The sequence below is a fragment of the Chiloscyllium punctatum genome, chromosome 1 (genome assembly GCF_047496795.1).
Source record: "Chiloscyllium punctatum isolate Juve2018m chromosome 1, sChiPun1.3, whole genome shotgun sequence".
NCBI lineage: Eukaryota > Metazoa > Chordata > Chondrichthyes > Orectolobiformes > Hemiscylliidae > Chiloscyllium > Chiloscyllium punctatum.
In genome coordinates this window covers 180,977,617-180,998,620 of record NC_092739.1, presented here as the reverse complement: position 1 = coordinate 180,998,620, position 21,004 = coordinate 180,977,617, and the positions used below count along the sequence as shown (strand labels likewise).

The 21,004-nt window shown below is 48.1% G+C and overlaps 1 protein-coding gene across 2 annotated transcripts in view; it reads right to left on the bottom strand.

Annotated features, from left to right (window-relative positions):
• The window catches only part of LOC140482077 (serine protease HTRA2, mitochondrial-like), a 40,209-nt gene that overhangs the window by 17,574 nt on the left and 1,631 nt on the right, over positions 1 to 21,004 (bottom strand). Inside the window, exons 2-5 of one of the 2 annotated variants that reach the window (XM_072579004.1) lie at positions 11,385 to 11,589; positions 10,611 to 10,805; positions 2,236 to 2,268; positions 1,903 to 2,005 (exon numbers count right to left, since the gene is read on the bottom strand). In XM_072579004.1, coding sequence (XP_072435105.1) covers positions 1,903 to 2,005; positions 2,236 to 2,268; positions 10,611 to 10,805; positions 11,385 to 11,589 — 536 coding nt within the window. The remainder of the gene's footprint in view (positions 1 to 1,902; positions 2,006 to 2,235; positions 2,269 to 10,610; positions 10,806 to 11,384; positions 11,590 to 21,004) is intronic. The other variant, XM_072579012.1, reaches the window with a different exon arrangement.

Below are 21,004 nucleotides of genomic sequence, written 5' to 3'. Positions count from 1 at the left end.
ACACTGAGCTGACCGGTCCCTATCTCTCTATAATACACTGATCTGACCGGCCCCTATCTCTCTATAATACACTGAGCTGACCAGTCCCTATCTCTCTATAATACACTGAGCTGACCGGCCCCTATCACTCTCTAATACACTGAGCTGACCAGTCCCTATCTCTCTATAATACACTGAGCTGACCGGCCCCTATCGCTCTCAAATACACTGATCTGACCGGCCCCTATCTCTCTATAATACACTGAGCTGACCGGTCCCTATCTCTCTATAATACACTGAGCTGACCGGTCCCTATCTCTCTATAATACACTGAGCTGACCGGCCCCTATCTCTCTATAATACACCGAGCTGACCGGCCCCTATCTCTCTTTAATACACTGAGCTGACCGGCCCCTATCTCTCTATAATACACCGAGCTGACCGGTCCCTATCTCTCTATAATACACTGAGCTGACCGGCCCCTATCTCTCTATAATACACTGAGCTGACCGGTCCCTATCTCTCTATAATACACTGAGCTGACCGGTCCCTATCTCTCTATAATACACTGAGCTGACCGGTCCCTAACACTCTCTAATACACTGAGCTGACCGGTCCCTATCTCTCTATAATACACTGAGCTGACCGGTCCCTATCTCTCTATAATACACTGAGCTGACCGGTCCCTATCTCTTTGTAATACACTGAGCTGACCGGTCCCTATCTCTCTATAATACACTGTGCTGACCGGTCCATATCTCTCTATAATACACTGAGCTGACCGGTCCCTATCTCTCTCTAATACACTGAGCTGACCGGCCCCTATCTCTCTCTAATACACTGAGCTGACCGGTCCCTATCTCTATATAATACACTGAGCTGACCGACCCCTATCTCTCCATAATACACTGAGCTGACCAGTCCCTATCTCTCTCTATAACACACTGAGCTGACCGGTCCCTATCTCTCTATAACACACTGAGCTGACCGGTCCCTATCTCTCTCTAATACACTGAGCTGACCGGCCCCTATCTCTATATAATACACTGAGCTGACCGACCCCTATCTCTCTATAATACACTGAGCTGATCGGTCCCTATCTCTCTATAATACACTGAGCTGACCGGCCCCTATCTCTCTATAATACACTGAGCTGACCGGTCCCTATCTCTCTATAATACACCGAGCTGACCGGTCCCTATCTCTCTTTAATACACTGAGCTGACCGGCCCCTATCTCTCTATAATACACTGAGCTGACCGGTCCCTATCTCTCTATAATACACTGAGCTGACCGGCCCCTATCTCTCTATAATACACTGAGCTGACCGGTCCCTATCTCTCTATAATACACTGAGCTGACCGGTCCCTATCTCTATATAATACACTGAGCTGACCGACCCCTATCTCTCCATAATACACTGAGCTGACCAGTCCCTATCTCTCTCTATAATACACTGAGCTGACCGACCCCTATCTCTCTATAATACACTGAGCTGACCGGTCCCTATCTCTCTCTAATACACTGAGCTGACCGGCCCCTATCTCTCTATAATACACTGAGCTGACCGGTCCCTATCTCTCTCTAATACACTGAGCTGACCGGCCCCTATCTCTCTATAATACACTGAGCTGACCGGTCCCTATCTCTATATAATACACTGAGCTGACCGGCCCCTATCTCTCTATAATACACTGAGCTGACCGGTCCCTATCTCTCTCTAATACACTGAGCTGACCGACCCCTATCTCTCCATAATACACTGAGCTGACCAGTCCCTATCTCTCTCTATAACACACTGAGCTGACCGGTCCCTAACTCTCTCTAATATACTGAGCTAACCCGCCCCTATCTCTCTCTAACACACTGAGCTGACCGGCCCCTATTGGTCCCTGTTATATTAACAGTGTAATGTGCGTTTACTCTGTTTGGCTTGTACGAGGAACTGCCGCAGTCTGTCTGATGGGATTGCGAAGGAGATTCCTGCTGTCACCTTCATGGTGTTAATTCCAATCACCTCACCATCCTGTGAACAGAAGAGACAGTGTGTTCACCGCCTACTGGACTGACTTTCCCACTCCCAACCAACTCTGACCCTGTTGCACATCCCCATCCAACCTCCCCTCTCCCACCTCCTCACCCTGCCCCTCCCTCCCACTGGTACCACTTCTGCCCTCTTCCCTGTCTCTGGTCCACAGGCCACGCCTCCCACTGGTGAGGGTGAAAGGAGGAGTCAAGAGCAAGGCAATAACTTACCAAGTTGACCAGAGGGCCTCCAGAATTTCCGAACTGGAAGAGAATGAGAGAGAGGATTGAGTGACAGGAAGCTGTGCAGAAACATTATCCTCTGGAGTGAATACAGAGGACGTTCATGAGAATGATCACAGCAATGAAAAGCTTAACACATGAGGACTCTGGGTCTATACTCAATGGAGGTGAAAGTGAGGACTGCAGATGCTGTGGGATAAATCTTTTCAGTGTTATTGGTCGACATTAAACAGGAGAGTTTGCCCCGTGTCGCAACAGTTTAGGGGTTCGGGTCCATGATTTGAACTGGTTTAAACAGATTTGAATAGATTTGAGGGTACGAAAATTCCCAGCAGATTTAAACACTTGCAGATTAGTGTCCTAGATCTTCAAATAAAACACAGGTGAGACAATTTGTTCAATTTTGGTGACTTGTGATTGATTAAATTAAAAGTGAGAGAAATGGCTCTCAAAATTGCTAAAGAGGTTCTGGGAGTTGAAGATGTTTCTCAAATTTGACAAGAAAGCTTAGAAAGGGGGCGGGAGTGGGAATCAGAGCTACATATCTGAGAGGGGGGGACAGTTGCAGATGGGGCAGTCACAGGATGTAGTGAATCTATCATGAAGGTTTCTCACACGATGAAACAAAGGGTTAAAGTGTGTCTGCTTTAACTCAAGGAGTGTCAGAAATAAGAGTGATGAACTGAGAGCATGGATTAGTACCTGGGACTACATTGTTGTGGCCATAATGGTGATGTGGGTTCCACAGGGGCAGGAATGGTTGCTTGATGTTCAAGGGTTTTGAACATTTAAAAAGAACAGGGAGGGTGGAAAAAGAGGAGGGGGTGTAGCATTGCTGATCAGAGAGTGCATCACAGCTACAGAAATGAAGGTTGTTGAGGAAGGTTTGTCTACTGAGTCAGTATGGGTGGGAGTTAGGAACAGTAAGGGAATAGCCACCTCATTGGGGATTTTCTACACAGCCCCTAATAGCAGTAGGGAGATTGAAGATCACATGGGCGGGCAGATTCTAGAAAAATGCAGATGTAGCAGGGTCGTTGTTATGGGTGATTTCAACTTTCCCAATATCGACTGGAACCTCCTTAATACAGATGGTTTGGATGGAGCCGTTTTTGTCAGGTGTGTTCAGGATGGTTTCCTTACTCAGTATGTAGACAGACCGATGGGGGGAGAGGCCATTTTGGATTTGGTGCTCGGCAATGAGCCAGGACAGGTGTCACGGTGGGAGAGCACTTTGGTGACAGTAACCACAGCTGCCTCACATTTAGCATAGCCTTGGAGAGTGAAAGGAGCAGTTACCGAGGGAAGATATTTAATTGGAGAAAAGGAAATGATAATGCTATCAGACAGGAGTTGGGAAGCACAGACTGGGAGCAATTGTTCCACAGAAAGGGGCACAGCAGACACGTGGAGACTGTTTAAGGAGTTGTTGCAAGTGATGCACAAATTTGTCCCTCCCCTGAGACAGGTAAGAAGGGGTAAGATTAAGGAGTTTTGGATGACAAGAACAGAGGAACTTCTTGTCAAAAGGAAGAAGGTGGAGGAAGCAAGGATCTAGCACAGCTTTAGAGGATTACAGGCTTGCTGGAAAGGAGCTCAGAAATGGACTGAGGAGAGCCAGGAGGGGACACAAAAAAGGCTTGGCAGGAAGGATTAGGGAGAACCCAAAGGTATTTTACTCATACGTGAAGAATAAGAGAATGATCAGGGAGAAGGTAGGGCCGATCAGGGATAGAGTAAGGAACTTGTACGTGGAGTCTGAGCAGATGGGGGAGGGTCTAAATGAGTTTTTTGCTTCGGTTTTCTCGAAGGAAAGGGACCTTGTTATAAATGAGAACTTTGAGGAGCTAGGATATAGTCTTGACCAGATCAAGATTGATGAAGTTGATGCGCTAGAAATTTTGGAAAACATTAAGATTGATAAGTCCCCAGGGCCAGACCAGATTTATCCCAGGCTGCTCCGGGAAGTGAGAAAGAAGGTTGCTAAGCCGCGGTGAGGATCTTTGCCTCCTCACTCTCCACGGGAGTCGTACCGGAGGATTGGAAGGAGGCGAATGTTGTTCCTCTTTTCAAGAAGGGGAATAGGGAAATCCCTGGCAATTACAGACCAGTCAGTCTTATGTCTGTGGTCAGCAAAGTGGTGGAAAGAAATCTGAGGGATAGGATTTATGACTATTTGGCAAAGCATAGTGGGATTAAAGGCAGTCAGCATGGCTTTGTGAGGGGCAGGTCATACCTCACAAATCTTATTGAGTTCTTTGAGGAGGAGACAGGTCTATGAAGGTCGAGCAGTGGATGTGGTGTATATGAACTTCAGCAAGGCATTTGACAAGGTTCCCCATGGTAGGCTCATTCATAAAGTCAGGAAGTATGGGATACAGGGAGATTTGGCTATCTGGATTCAGAATTGGCTGGCTGACAGAAGGCAGAGTGGTTGTACATAGAACATAACAGCACAGTACAGACCCTTCGGCCCTCGATGTTGTGCCGACCTGTCATACCAATCTGAAGCCCATCTAACCTACACTATTCCATGTACATCCATTTGCCTGTCCAATGACGACTTAAATGTCCTTTAAGTTGGTGAATCTACGACCGTTGCAGGCAAAGCATTCCAAACCCTTATTACTCTCTGAGTAAAGAAACTACCTCTGATACCTGTCCTATATCTATCACCCCTCAATTTAATGCTATACCCCCTCGTGCTCACGGTCACCATTCTTGGAAAAAGGCTCCCCCTGTCCACCCTATCTAACCCTCTGATTATCTTGTATGTCTGTAGTAAGTCACCTCTCAACCTTGTTCTCTCTAACAAGAACAGCCTCAAGTCCCTCAGCCTTTCCTCGTAAGACATTCCTTCCATACCAGGCAACATCCTAGTAAATCTCCTCTGCACCCTTTCCAAAGCTTCCACATCCTTCTTATAATGCGGTGACCATGTAGATGGACAGTATTCTGCCTGGAGGTCAGTGTTGAGTGGGGTCCCGCAGGGCTCTGTTCTTGGACCTCTGATCTTTGTAGTTTTTATAAATGACTTGGATGAGGAGGTTGAGCGGTGGGTTAGTAAATTTGCAGATGACACAAAGGTTGGAGGTGTCGTCGATAGTATTGAGGGCTACTGCAGGCTGCAGCGTGACAGAGACAGGATGCAGAGCTGGGCTGGGAAATGGCAGATGGAGTTCAACCTGGATAAATGAGGTGTTAAAACAAAAATATCCTTGTATTTTCCCAGACTGTGTGGTAACAAGATTCCACTATCACAGCACGAAGAGAAAAGGGAACAATGAAGGAGTTGAGGTTCAGTTAGTGGACACCCTGTTTGATGTAATGGTGCAGGAAAATCCTGAACAGGCAGAGGGCCAGACAGACGTATTTACTCCTGGAAGGCTAAGAGACTTGTAACAGAAAGACGAGACAATAAAAGATAAAAATGTTGATGTGTACTCAGAGAAGGAGGCAGAGAATATTCCGGAGGGCTATTATCTGAAAGATAGAATTCTCAGATGGAAATGGAGACCACGGCAGGTTAGTGCAGAGGAGAAATGGACTGAAGTGCACCAGATTGTGTTACCGGGAGCATACAGACAGGAGGAGTTATGGGTAGTACATGAACTACCTGTAGGAGCTCACCTAGGGGTACAAAAGATTCAGGCTAAGGTACAGAAACATTTCTATTGGTCTGGAATGTACAAGGATGTGGTTAACTTTTGACGTATGTGTCATACATGCCAAATGGTAGGTAAGCCACAGGCAGTAATAAAACCAGCACTTTTGTTACCAATTCCCTTATTTGAAGAACCTTTCACATGGGTTATGATTGATTCTGTAGGTCCCCTCCCGGGAACTAAAACTGGGAACCAATACTTGTTCATCATAATGGATGTGTCTCCCAGATTTCTGGAGGCAATTCCATCACGGAGTATCAAGGCAAAAAGGGTGGTAGAGGAGTTAGTAGCTTTCTTCACACAGTATGGGCTACCCAGAAAGATTCAGTCGGACCAAGGGTCAGATTTTACTGCTAGGCTGTTTAAGGGGGTTATGGATAGCTTAGGTATACAGCACTTTAAATCCAGTGTGTATCATCCTGAATCCCAGGGAGCTTTAGAAAGGTGACATCAGTCCCTGAAGACCATGCTGAGAGCGTACTGTCAGGATTACCTGAATGACTGGGATAAAGATACCCCATTCGTATTGTTTACCGTTAGAGATGCCCCAAATGAATCTACTCAGTTCACTTCGAGTTAATATTCAGGCATGAAGTGAGAGACCCTTTGAAATTAATTAAAGAAAAAATCGACAGGACCAAAGTTGGAGATCTCACACTTAGATTATGTATTGGAGGTGAAGGAGAGATTAAATTGAGTAGGTGAGTTAGCTAAACAGCGCCTAAAAAGGACACAGTGTAGAATGAAGCAGGTGGCAGATAAAAGCTCTGAGACTCGGACGTTTTCCTGAGGGAATAACATGTTAGCACTATTACCAGTGATAGGAAATCCCTTCAAAGACAGGTTTAGTGGTCCCTATCAAATTGAGAAAATGTATAGTCAGGTGAACTATTTAGTAAAGATGCCAGATAGGAAAACCTTTTACAGGTACATCACGTGAACATGTTGAAACCGTATTATATTGGAGAGAAAGAACTGGAGAAACAGGTGCTAGTTACTGCCCTGCGGAGTGAGGAATAAATTCCAGATGATGTGGATTTTGATGTGCCTCAAAATAGATTTTAAAAAATGAAGAAGTCCTTGAGGAGTGGGATAGGTTAGTAAGCTATCTGTCTCAGGGGCATCCAGTGCAGTGGAAAGGTTTGTTACTGCAGTATAAGGACATATGTAAGGATCAGATGGGGAGGAGTAATGCTATTGTACATGAAGTAGATGTAGAGAATACTGCTCCAATGAAACAACACCCCTGTCGGCTTAATCCTTTCAAAGCCAGACAGGTCCAGATGGAAGTGAAGGCCATGCTCAACGAGGACATCGTCAAACCAAACCAGAGTGAGTGGAGTTCGCCGATTGTCTTAGTTCCCAAACCAGATGGGACTCAACAATTCTGTGTGGAGTATTGGAAGGTCAACGCTGTTACAAAATCAGACTCATATCCGACTCCTCGATGGGAGGACTGTATCGAGAAAGTTGGACAAGTCAGTTACATCACCAAGTTGGCATTAATGCGTGGTTACTGGCAGGTACCTGTATCAGGGACGGTGAAAGAAATGTCTGCGTTTGTAACCCCAAATGGGCGATATCAGTTTAAAGTGATGCCCTTTGGAATGAAGAACACAACCGTCACATCCCAAAGAATCATGAACACAGTTGTGGCTGGGTTAACAAACTGTGCAGTCTGTTTGGACAATGTAGTGATCTTTACTAAGTCCTGGAAAGATCACATGGTACAGTTGGCAGAGCTGTTTGAATGACGAGAAACAAAACTGGTAATAAACTTAAAGAAAACTGAAGTTGCGAAGGCAGAAGTGACATTCTTGGGACGTGAGGAATGTTTGAGGACTCTGGGTCTATACTCGATGGAGTTTAGAAGGATGGGGGGGGGGGGGGGGGGGGGATTGAATTGAAACTTACAGAATACTGACTGGCCTGGACAGAGTGGATGTTGGGAAGATGTTCCCATTGGTAGGAGAGACTAGGACCTGAGGGCACAGCCTTAGAGTAAAGGGAACAGAGATAAGGAGAAACTTCTTCGGCCAGGGAGTGGGGAATCTGTGGAATTCACTGCCACAGAAATCTGTGCAAGCCAGATCATTGAGTATATTTAAGAAAGAGATAGACCGGTCCTTGAGTATCAGGGGATCAAGAGTTATGGGGAGAAAGTGGGAGAATGGGGTCTTTCGATGCTTTCAGTGATCCAGCCTCCACAACTCTCTCAGGTAGAAACTTCCAGGTAATCAGTAACCTCTGGTAGGAGATACTCCTTCACATCTCAGTTTTAAATGAGTATCCCTTTATTCTGAAACTGTGCCCTTTAGTTCAAAGTTTCCCCACTAATATGGAATCACCTTAATATCTACACCATCAAGCCCCTTTAGAATGGTGTATGTTTCAATCCAATCACCTTTTGATAGTCTAAACATGACATCGCTGTTCTGGATAAATCAAAGGAGTGAATGAATCTCTTCTGAACTGCCTCTACTCCCAGGATGTCCTTTCTTAAATATGGGGACCAAAACTGTCCACTGTACTCCAAACACAGCCTCACTAACACTGTGGGACTTCCCTGGTTTTAAACTCTTAAGTGTGCCGCTCTTTCTTGGAGTCTCTGAGTTTAAGTAAAAGTTCCTACCAAAGTGTATGACTTCACAACTTTCCAACGTTATACTCCGGTTGCCAGCTTTTTGTCCAATCATTGAATCTTTCGGTATCCCCTAGCCCTTATATTCTCATGCCCTCATCACACCATACCCTTCCTTACTTTCACTCTTTCTTACAGGCTGAGGAACAATAACGCATTGGGTGTTTCTCTATCTATCCTCATCCCTCTGTCTCCCTATTCACCACAGTCACATCCGCATATATCACAAAACAAAACATGAAAAGGAAAATACAAGTAAATCAGTGTAGGACTTGACCCAGTCTGACCTTCAGCATTTGTTGCCTTCGGTAAATAAATCAATGATTATTTTTCATCAAATGAAATTCACCAAAGATTCCACACCCACTTCTATCTTGAACAACAAGGGCAGCAGATACATGGGAACACCACCCCCTCCAAGCCACTCACCATCCTGACTTGGAAATATATCACCATTCCTTCACTGTCACTGGGTCAGAATCCTGGAATTCCCTCTCAGGGCATTGTGGGTCAACCCACAGCACATGGACTGCAGTGGTTCAAGAAGGCAGCTCACCCCCACCTTCTCAAGGGGCAACTAGGGACGGGCAATAAATACTGGGCCCGGCCATGCCCCATTACCAAATTAAACAAAAGAGAAGTGGGACTGAGTAAATTACTGAAGTTAGGGACTGACAGGGTTCTGATGAACTTCACCCAGAGCTCCTAAAAGAAATGGCCAGTGAGATAGTGAATGCATTATTTTAAGTTGTCCAAAACCCCTCTGATTTGGGGAAAGTGCTGTTAAAATGGAGGTGAATGTAACTCCGTAATTCAAAAACCGAAGGAAGCAGAAAGTAGAAAACTAGGCCAGTTAGTTCAATGCGTGTTAGAAACCATTCATGATGTTATAACAGGGCACTCGGTTACGTTCAAAGTAATCGGGCAGAGTTAACATCGGACAGTACAGCACAGGGACAGGTCCTTCAGCCCACCATGTCTATACTGACCATGATGCCATTCTAAACTAATCCCACCTGCCTGCACATGCTCTGTATCCCTCTGTTCCTTACCTGTTCACGTGTCTGTAGAGAAACCTATTAAATGTTGCTATCAAACCTGCTTCTACGTGTTCCCCCAGCAGCGTGTTTCAGGCACCTACCACACGCTATGTAAATAAAACTTGTCTCAGTCATCTCCTTTAAGCTCCCCCTCCCTCCATCTTAGATCTAGTAATTGACATTTCCAGCCTGGGTTAAAGGCTCCATCTACCCACCCTCCCCAGGCCTTTCCCAATTTCCAATATTTCTGTCAGGTCGCCCCCTCAGCCTCCACTGCCCTAGCCAAAACAATCCAAGTCTGTCCTCCTTCCCTTTAGAGCTAATACCTCCCAATCCAGGTCACATCCTGGTAAACCTCTTCTGCACCCTTTCCAAAGCCTCCACATCTGTCCTGTAGTGTGGCAAACATAACTGCACACAACACTCCTATTGTGGCCTCACGAAAGGCTGCAAAATGACTTCCCAACTTTTATATTCAATGCCCCGACCGCTGAAAACAGGAATGCAGTCTGCCTTCTCTACCACTTGTGCTGCCACTTCCAGGGAGCTGGGGGCTTGCACCCCGGGATCCCTCTGGATATCAGTGCTCAAAACATGGTTTGAGAAAAGGGGAATCCGGATTAATCGTTTTACTGGAATTGTATGAGGAGATAGCACATGCTGTGGATTTTGGAATCCAGTGAACGGGCTGCACTGAGATTTCCAAAAGGCATTTGACAGAGTGCCACTTCAAAGGGGTAGAATATTGGCGTGGACAGAAGACGGGCTGGCTAACAGAAAGCAGAGAGTGGGAATGGATGGATCTGTTTCAGGCTGACAGGATGGAGAGTGAGGAGTCACAGCTGGATCTCCACCCAATCACTGGGTTAAACATCTGCAGCAGTCCTAGGAGGGGACTCAACAGCAACCTCTCAAGGGCAATTACAGAGGGGCAATAAATATTTGTCTAGCCAAGATGCTCACATCCCAAATTAAGCTTGGAAACTGTGTCCACACCCACTCAATCAGTGCACTCACATCAATGGAAGCATCAGTCTGAATATATTCCATGTCCGAATGAGCCATTCCAAGCTCCTGACTCCCTCGCTGCACAGAGCTGACAATCCCAGATGTGATCGTGTTCTGGAGGGCAAAGGGACTGCCCATAGCAACAACAAACTCGCCATGTCTGACCTCAGAGGACACACCCAGTGGCAGGGTTGGGAGAGGAGCCTAAAACAGGAGATTATACAGTCAGCATTGAGGCAAGGCCACAGCAAGTACAATCCCGACACGCAGATCACCCTGAGCACAGTGAACACAACTGAATACACACAGTATCACCCTGAGAAAGCACCCTGGTACTGGGGAGAATACATCCCTCCACCCATCCCGGGGATACCCCCCCCCCAGGTATCGGGGTGATGTCCCCTCCCCCACCCACCCCCGGTATCGGGGTGATGTCCCCTCCCCCACCCACCCCCGGTATCGGGGTGATGTCCCCTCCCCCACCCACCCCCGGTATCGGGGTGATGTCCCCTCCCCCACCCACCCCCGGTATCGGGGTGATGTCCCCTCCCCCACCCACCCCCGGTATCAGGGTGATGTCCCCTCCCCCACCCCACCCCGGTATCGGTGCGATGTCCCCTCCTCCGTCCCCACTGGTATCGGGGCGATGTCCCCTCCCCCACTCCCACCCCGGTATCGGGGCGATGTCCCCTCCCCCATCCCCCCCCCCCCCCCGATCTCAGGCTGTATCTCCCTCTCCCTACCCCCAGTGCATTGGTTTCAGGCCATGATGCTGCTGCTTACCTTGGGGTTGATCTTGATGGTGGCGATGTCTGCGACCTGGTCAATGGCCTGAACAGAAGCTTCATACATCTCTCCGTTGGCCAGCTTCACCCGCACCCTTCTCTTGTTGGCCACCACGTGGGCATTGGTCACAATCAGCCCGTCCTCCGTCACAGCGAAACCGGAGCCATTCGAAATGGGCATTTCCCGCCCACTGAACGGGTGCCTGGGGAGGAAGGACACCGGCTCACCGGCTCTGGTACAGCAGATACAGCCTGTTGTGGTCTGTCTGACAGTCTGTCCATCCCTCGGCACGTACACTCCATCCCAAAGGAGCAACCCCCCCAGCCTTCCCCACTCCTCAATCTCATTCCCTTCAACCAATCCTCCATCCAACCAAGGGCCATTCCTCTCCTCCTCAACCATTCAGCCCATCAACACTGCTCTCCCATTCAATGAAATCACGGCTGATCTGATAAATCCTCACCTCCACTTACCTCCCTTTTCCCCCTGACCCTTGATTCCCTCACCCTGATTAACCATCCGTCTACCCCAGCCTGGAATAAACTGAATGATCATACCCTTCACAGCGCTCTGCGGTTACATTTCCACAGATTCATTCCCCTCACGAGGAATTCCTCCTTCTCTTGGTCTTAAAATGTAATCCCTTATCCTGAGCTAATGCCCTCAGGTCCCAGACTCTCCCACGAGGGAAAAACAACCGTTCCACACCCACTTCGTCAAGTCCCTTAACAATCTGGGTATGTTTCAATAAAATCGCCCCTCATTCCTCTAAACTCCAATGAGTACAGACCCAACCTCTCAACACAGGACAGTGCCTGTAGACCTGGTCTCAGTCCTAGTGAACCTTCTGTGGAGGTCCTCGATTCTCAGTCAGTCAGAATCATACAGCACAGTAACAGACCCTTCGGTCCAACTCGCCCATGCCAAGCACATATCCCAACCTAATCTCGACCCATTTGCCAGCACTTGGCCCATATCCCTCCAAACCCTTCCTGTTCATATACCCAGCCAGATGCCTTTTAAATGCTGTAATTGTACCAGCCTCCACCACTTCCTCCGGCAGCTCATTCTATACACGTACCACACTCAGTGTGAAAACATTGCCCCTGAGGTCTCTTTTAAATCTTTCCCCTCTGACCCTAAACCTCTGCCTGGACTCCCCTATTCTGGGGGAAAAAAATACCAAAGCTATTCACCCTGTCTATTCCCCTCATGATTTTATAAACCTCTAAACCTCTAGAAAGTCATCCCTCAGCCTCCTATGTTTCAGGGAAAAAGATTCCCATCCTATCCAGCCTTTCCTTACAACTCTAAGCATTCCAATTAGGGCAACATGCCTGCAAATCATTTTTGCACCATCTCCACTTTAATAACATCCATCCTATAGCAGGGTGACCAGAATACGCCGGGCTCCGAATGTGGCCTGACCAACATCATGTACAGCTGTAACAAGATGTTCCAACTCCTGTACTCAATGCACCAACTAATGAGGGCAAGCTTGCCAACTGCCTCCTCTTCCCCACCCTGTCCAACTGGGATACAACTTTCAGGGAACCATGTACCTTCATCCTGAGATCCCTTTGTTTGGCAACACTTCCTCGGGCCCTACCAGTAACTGTGCAAGTCATCCCAAAGTGCAACACTGCACATGGATCTGCATTAACCTCCACCTGCTATCCCTTGGCCCACTCTCCCAGTTGATCAAGATCCCATTTTAATCTGAAATAACCTTCTTGGCTGTCCATGCTACCAACAAATTTGGTGTCATGTGCAAAAGTACGAACCATGCCTTCTGTATTTTCATCTAAATCTTTTACACAAATGACGAGAAGCAGTGGACCCAGCACCGATCCTTGTAGCACACCACTGGTCACGGGCCTCCAGTCTGAACAGCCATCCTAGTATATCCCTTTGCAGACTCTGTCTCAACCTCTCCCTCTAACTCTCTGTCACTAACCACCCCTCTCCCTCCCTACCCACCCCCTCACTCTTTCTAAACACCCCCAATCTCACTCTCTTCCCTCCACCCCACTCCCTCTAACTTCCTACCCTCTCTGTATCTTTGCCCTCTCTCCCCACTCTTTCTCCAACCCCCGCCCAACACTCCAACTCTTTATAAAACACTCATCTCTCTCTAAACCCCATCTCCCTCTCTAACCCCCCTACAATCTCTCCAAACCACCCATCTCTCTCTCTAAACTCCTCCCCTCTCTCTCTCTATAAACCCCATCTGTCACCCCCTCCTTCTCACCCCCTCCCTCTCACTCTTCACTCTCTATCCCCCTAATTCCCCCCCTCCCTCTTTTCTCTAAACCGTTCTCTCCATGCCTCTCTTTAACCACCCCTCTAACCCCCACCTATCTCTCTCTAAACCACAATCTCTCTCTAACTCCCCCCTCTCTAAACCCTCCCTCCAACTCTTCTCTAACTAGTCTCTGTCTCTAAAACCCCGTCTCTCTCTCTCTCACCACCCTGATTCTTTCCCTCTCTAAACCAACCCTCTTTCTCCAACACCCACTCTAATAGCACCCCCCCCGAACCTCCCTCCCTCTGTCTCTCTAACCTCACTCCCCACCAATACCCCACCCTCTCTAACTCCCCTCTGACACGCCACTTTCTCTCTAATCACCCCCCATGTGATTTTAGACAAGATTAGCTCAGGTTATGGGTCAGGTTCGAAGTTTGCTAGCTGAGCTGGTAAGTTTGTTCTCAGACGTTTCGTCATTATTCTAGGTATCATCATCAGTGAGCCTCTGCTGAAGCGCTGATGTACTGTCCCACTCTCTATTTATCTGTCTTATTCTGTTGTGGTGGGTGATATCACGTCCAGTTCTTTTCCTGAGAGGTTGGTAAATGGGATCCAAATCAGTGTGTTTATTAATGGAGTTTCAGTTTGAATGCCAGGCCTCTAGGAATTCCTGAAAGAGTCTTTGTTTGGCCTGTCCCTGGATGGATGTACTGTTCCAGTCAAACTGGTGTCACTCATTGTCTGTGTGGAAGAATACTAATGATAGTTGCTCGTATCTTTTGGTGGCTAGTTGGTGTTCATTTATCCTGGTGGCTAGTTTCCTGATTGTCTGTCCAATGTAATGATTGTTGCAATCCTTACAGGGTATTGTGTATATGTTCGTTCTGCTGGTTGTTGGTACAGGGCCCTTTCGGTTTATCAAAAGTTGTTTCAGTGTATTGGTAGGTTTGTGGGCTACCATGATGTCAAGGGGCTGGAGTAGTCTGGGCGTCATCTCAGAGATGTGTTTGATGTATGGCAGGGTGGCTAGAGTCTCTGGGCGTGTAATGTCTTCTTGGTTAGGTCTGTTGTGTAGGAATTGGCGGACTGCACTTATCTGAAAATGCTGGAGTCTATTATAAAGGATGAAATTACAGCACATCTGGATAATAGTAACAGGATAGGACAGAGTCAGCATGGATTTATGAAGGGGAAATCATGCTTGACTAATCTTCTTGAATTTTTTGAGGATGTAACTCGGAAGATGGACGAGGGAGATCCAGTGGATGTAGTGTACCTGGACTTTTAGAAAGCTTTTGATAAAGTCCCACACAAGAGGTTAGTGAGTAAAATTAGGGCGCACGGTATTGGGGGCAAAGTACTAGATTGGATAGAGAATTGGTTGGCTAATAGGAAACAAAGGGTAGTGATTAACGGCTCCATTTCGGAATGGCAGGCAGTGACCAGTGGGGTACCGCAGGGATCCGTGCTGGGACCGCAGCTTTTTACAATATATGTAAATGATATAGAAGATGGTATCAGCAATAACATTAGCAAATTTGCTGATGACACAAAGCTAGGTGGTAGGGTGAAATGTGATGAGGATGTTAGGGGATTACAGGGTGACCTGGACAAGTTAGGTGAGTGGGCAGATGCATTGCAGATGCAGTTTAATGTAGATAAATGTCTGGTTATCCACTTTGGTGGCAAGAACAGGAAGGCAGATTACTACCTCAATGGTATCAAATTAGGTAAAGGGGCTGTTCAGAGAGATCTGGGTGTTCTTGTCCACCAGTCAATGAAGGCAAGCATGCAGGTACAGCAGGTCGTGAAGAAGGCTAATAGCATGCTGGCCTTCATAACAAGAGGGATTGAGTATAGAAGCAAAGAGGTGCTTCTGCAGCTGTACAGGGCCCTGGTGAGACCACACCTGGAGTACTGTGTACAGTTCTGGTCTCCAAATTTGAGGAAAGACATTCTGGCTATTGAGGGAGTGCAGCGTAGGTTCACGAGGTCAATTCCTGGAATGGCAGGATTGCCTTACACGGAAAGACTGAAGCGACTGGGCTTGTATACCCTTGAGTTTAGAAGACTGAGAGGGGATCTGATTGAAACGTATAGGATTATGAAAGGATTGAACACTCTGCCAGGAGGAAACATATTTCCATTGATGGGGGAGTGCCGAACCAGAGGACACAACTTAAAAATACGGGGTAGACCATTTAGGACAGAGATGAGGAGAAACTACTTCACCCAGAGAGTGGTGGCTGTGTGGAATGCTCTGCCCCAGAGGGCAGTGGAGGCCCAGTCTCTGGATTCATTTAAGAAAGAATTGGATAGAGCTCTTAAAGATAGTGGAGTCAAGGGGTATGGAGATAAGGCTGGAACAGGATACTGATTAGGAATGATCAGCCATGATCATATTGAATGGCGGTGCAGGCTCGAAGGGCAGAATGGCCTACTCCTGCATCTATTGTCTATTGTCTATTGTTGCTGGAAAAGCGCAGCAGGTCAGGCAGCATCCAAGGAACAGGAGAATCGACGTCTCGGGCATAAGCCCTTCTTCAGGAATGAGGAAAGTGTGTCCAGCAGGCTAAGATAAAAGGTAGGGAGGAGGGACTTGGGGGAGGGGCGTTGGAAATGCGATAGGTGGAAGGAGGTCAAGGTGAGGGTGATAGGCCGGAGTGGGGTGGGGGCGGAGAGGTCAGGAAGAAGATTGCAGGTTAGGAAGGCGGTGCTGAGTTCGAGGGATTTGACTGAGACAAGGTGGGGGAGGGGAAATGAGGAAACTGGAGAAATCTGAGTTCATCCCTTGTGGTTGGAGGGTTCCCAGGCGGAAGATGAGGCGCTCTTCCTCCAGCCGTCATGTTGTTATGGTCTGGTGATGGAGGAGTCCAAGGACCTGCATGTCCTTGGTGGAGTGGGAGGGGGAGTTGAAGTGTTGAGCCACAGGGTGGTTGGGTTGGTTGGTCCGGGTGTCCCAGAGGTGTTCTCTGAAACGTTCCACAAGTAGGCGGCCTGTCTCCCCAATATAGAGGAGGCCACATCGGGTGCAGCAGATGCAGTAAATGATGTGTGTGGAGGTGCAGGTGAATTTGTGGTGGATATGGAAGGATCCCTTGGGGCCTTGGAGGGAAGTGAGAGGGGGAGGTTTGGGTGCAAGTTTTGCATTTCTTGCGGTTGCAGGGGAAGGTGCTGGGAGTGGAGGTTGGGTTGGTGGGGGGGTGTGGACCTGACGAGGGAGTCACGGAGGGAGTGGTCTTATCGGAACGCTGATAGGGGAGGGGAGGGAAATATGTCCCTGGTGGTGGGGTCCGTTTGGAGGTGGCGGAAATGACGATGGATGATACGATGTATATGGAGGTTGGTGGGGTGGTGGGTGAGGACCAGTGGGGTTCTGTCCTGGTGGCGGTTGGAGGGGCAGGGTTCAAGGTCAGAGGAGCGGGAAGTGGAGGAGATGCGGTGGAGAGCATCATCGATCATGTCTGGGGGGAAATTGCGGTCTTTGAAGAAGGAGGCCATCTGGGTTGTACGGTATTGGAACTGGTCCGCCTGGGAGCAGATGCGGTGGAGACGAAGGAATTGGGAATATGGGATGGTGTTTTTACAGGGGGCAGGGTGGGAGGAGGTGTAATCTAGGTAGCTGTGGGAGTCAGCCGGTTTATAGTAAATGTCCGTGTTGATTCAGTCACCCAAGATAGAAATGGAGGGGTCCAGGAAGGGGAGGGAGGAGTCTGAGACGGTTCAGGTGAATTTGAGGTCGGGGTGGAAGGTGTTGGTAAAGTGGATGAACTGTTCAACCTCCTCGTGGGAGCACGAGGCAGCACCGATACAATCATCGATGTAGCGGAGGAAAAGGTGGGGGGTGGTGCCATTGTAGCTGTGGACGATGGACTGTTCCACATATCCTACGAAGAGGCAGGCATAGCTGGGGCCCATGTGGGTGCCCATGGCTACTCCTTTGGTTTGGAGGAAGTGGGAGGATTGGAAAGAGAAGTTGTTCACAGTGAGGACCAGTTCAGTCAGTCGAAGGAGTGTGTCGGTGGAAGGGTACTGGTTGGTTCGGCGGGAAAGGAAGAAGCGGAGGGCTTTGAGTCCTTCGTGATGGGGGGATGGAGGTGTACAGGGACTGGATGTCCATGGTGAAGATAAGGGCGTTGGGGACCGGGGAAGCGAAAATCATGGAGGAGGTGGAGGGCGTGGGTGGTGTCCTGAACGTAGGTGGGGAGTTCTTGGACTAAAGGGGACAGGACCGTGTCGAGGTTTGCAGAGATGAGTTCGGTGGGGCAGGAGCAGGCTGAGACAATGGGTCGGCCGGGGCAGTCAGGTTTGTGGATTTTGGACAGGAGGTAGAAATGGGCGGTACGGGGTCGTGGGACTATGAGGTTGGAGGCGGTGGATGGGAGATCCCCTGAGGTGATGAGGTTATGGATGGTCTGGGAGATGATGGTTTGGTGGTGGGAGGTGGGGGCATGGTCAAGGGGGCAGTAGGAGGTGGTGTCCGCGAGTAGCCGTTATCGCGAACCTGTTATTCCTGAATACGTTGCATAGGTGTTTTTCCTCAGCATCTCTTCGTTTCTGGATGCTGCAGTGTGTTGTGACTCATTTAAATAATGTCCTGATGCAGCTCAGTTTGTGGGTGTTAGGTCGATTGCTCCTGTAGTTGAATATCTGGTCCGTGTGCGTGTGGCATTCCTGCAGACACTGGTCCACAGCTCTCCATTGGCTTTGCTTTCTACTGTGACGACAAGGAAGGAGAGTCTGTGGTTGTTCTCTTCCTCATTGGTGAACTTTGTACCAGTCAGGATGTTGTCTGTGAGTTTCGTCTAATTTGAGTTTCGTGATAACTGCTTTAGACCATAAGACATAGGAGTGGAAGTAAGGCCATTCGGCCCATCGAGTCCACTCCGCCATTCAATCATGGCTGCTGGGCACTTCAACTCCACTTACCAGCGTTCTCCCCGTAGCCCTTAATTCCCCGAGACAACAAGAATCTATCAATCTCTGCCTTGAAGACATTTAGTGTCCCGGCCTCCACTGCACTCTGCGGCAATGAATTCCACAGGCCCACCACTCTCTGGCTGAAGAAATGTCTCCGCATTTCTGTTCTGAATTTACCCCCTCTAATTCTAAGGCTGTGTCCACGGGTCCTAGTCTCCTCACCTAACGGAAACAATTTCCTAGCGTCCACCCTTTCCAAGCCATGTATTATCTTGTACGTCTCTATTAAGTCTCCCTTAATCTTCTAAACTCCAATGAATACAATCCCAAGATCCTCAGCCATTCCTCATATGTTAGGCCTACCATTCCAGGGATCATCCGTGTGAATCTCCGCTGGACACGTTCCAGTGCCAGTATGTCCTTCCTGAGATGTGGGGACTAAAACTGGACACAGTACTCCAAATGGAGCCTAACCAGAGCTTTATAAAGTCTCAGTAGCACAACAGTGCTTTTATATTCCAACCCTCTTGAGATAAGTGACAACATCGCATTCGCTTTCTTAATCACGGACTCAACCTGCATGTTGACCTTTAGAGAATCCTCGACTAGCACTCCCAGATCCCTTTGTGCTTTGGCTTTACGAATTTTCTCACTGTTTAGAAAGTAGTCTGTGCTTTTATTCTTTTTGCCAAAGTGCAAGACCTCGCATTTGTTCACGTTGAATTCCATCAGCCATTTCCTGGACCACTCTCCCAAACTGTCTAGATCCTTCTGCAGCCTCCCCACTTCCTCAGTACTACCTGCCTGTCCACCTAACTTCATATCATCTGCTTTGTGCCTCACAACCCACTTCACCTTCAACAACAAGATCTACAAACAAATCAACAGGACACCTATGGGATTACCAATATCAGGACTCTTACACAAGCAGTTAGGCAGAGGTTAGAACGAACAGAGGTCCCCATGACCCAGCCCAAACTTTGGGTCCACTCTGCACATGACACTCTGTCATCATGAAATGTAACAAATCAGAAGAAACCCACAAACACGTAAACAACATCCTGACTGGTATAAAGTTCACCAAAGGGGAAGAGAACAACCACAGACTCCCCTTCCTAGACGTCACAGTAGAAAGCAAAGCCAATGAAGAGCTGCAGCCCAGTGTCTACAGGAAAGCCACACGCACACTGACCAGATACTCAACTACAAGAGCAATTATCCCAACACCCACGAATGGAGCTGCACCAGGATATGATTTAAATGAGTCACAACACACTGCAGCACCCAGGAACTATGAGAAGCTGAGAAAATCACCTGTACGACATATTCAGGAACAATGGTTTTAAGCCTCATTCCTGATGAGGGGCTTTTGTCCGAAACATTGATTTTCCTGCTCCTCGGATGCTGTGCTTTTCCAGCACCACTCTAATCTTGACTCTAATCTCCAGCATCTGCAGTACCCACTTCCGCCGACACAATAAGCACAGTCTGCCGATTCCTACGCAACAGACCGAAACAAGAAGACATCACAACACCCCCAGAGATTCTAGCCACCCTGCTATACATTAACGACATCTCGGAGATGATGGCCAGATGACTCTGGTCCCGAGGCATCATGGTAGCCCACAAACCCACCACCACACTGAAACGGTTCCTGATGAGTCTAAAGGATCCAGTACCAACAACCAGCAGAACAAACATCATATACAAAATACTCTGCAAGGACTACAACAAACATCACATCAGACAGACAGGGAGGACACTAGCCACCTCTTCCAGCACCACTAATCCACCAAAAGACATGACCAACTGTCACTAGTATCCATACACACAGATGAAGAGGGACACCAGTTCGACTGGGACAATACATCCAGCCTGGGAAAGGCTAAACAAAGACATGCATGAGAATTCCTAGAGGCCTGACATTCAAACCAGAACTTTATCAACAAGTATACAGATTTGGACCCCATCTGCTAACCTTTCTGAAACAGAACTGGAAGTGATATCACTCACCACAACAGACCAAGACAGACAAATACAGCAGGACAGACCATGAGCACTTCACTGGAGGCTCACTGATCATGTTACCCAGCTTAATGATGAAACATCTGAGAACAAATCTACCAGCTGAGCAAGCAAACTTACAGCGCTGCCTTTTTTTTCTATTGTCCCCACTCTCTCTCTCTCTCTCTCTCTCAACTGCGTTTTCTCTCATCCCCCCGTTCTCTAACCCCACCCCCTCTCTCCCTCTCCAATCATCCCTCCTGTTCTCTGTCACCCCCCCAAACCCCATCTCTCTATTATATATAAACCTCGCTCTATTTCAACTCCCATCTCTCTAAACCCCCCTCTCTCTATAACCCCCTGCTATAAAGCGCTCCTCCCTCTCTCTATAAACTCCCCTTTCTCAACCACCTCTATTAACCCCTCCTTCTCTCCCTAACCCCCT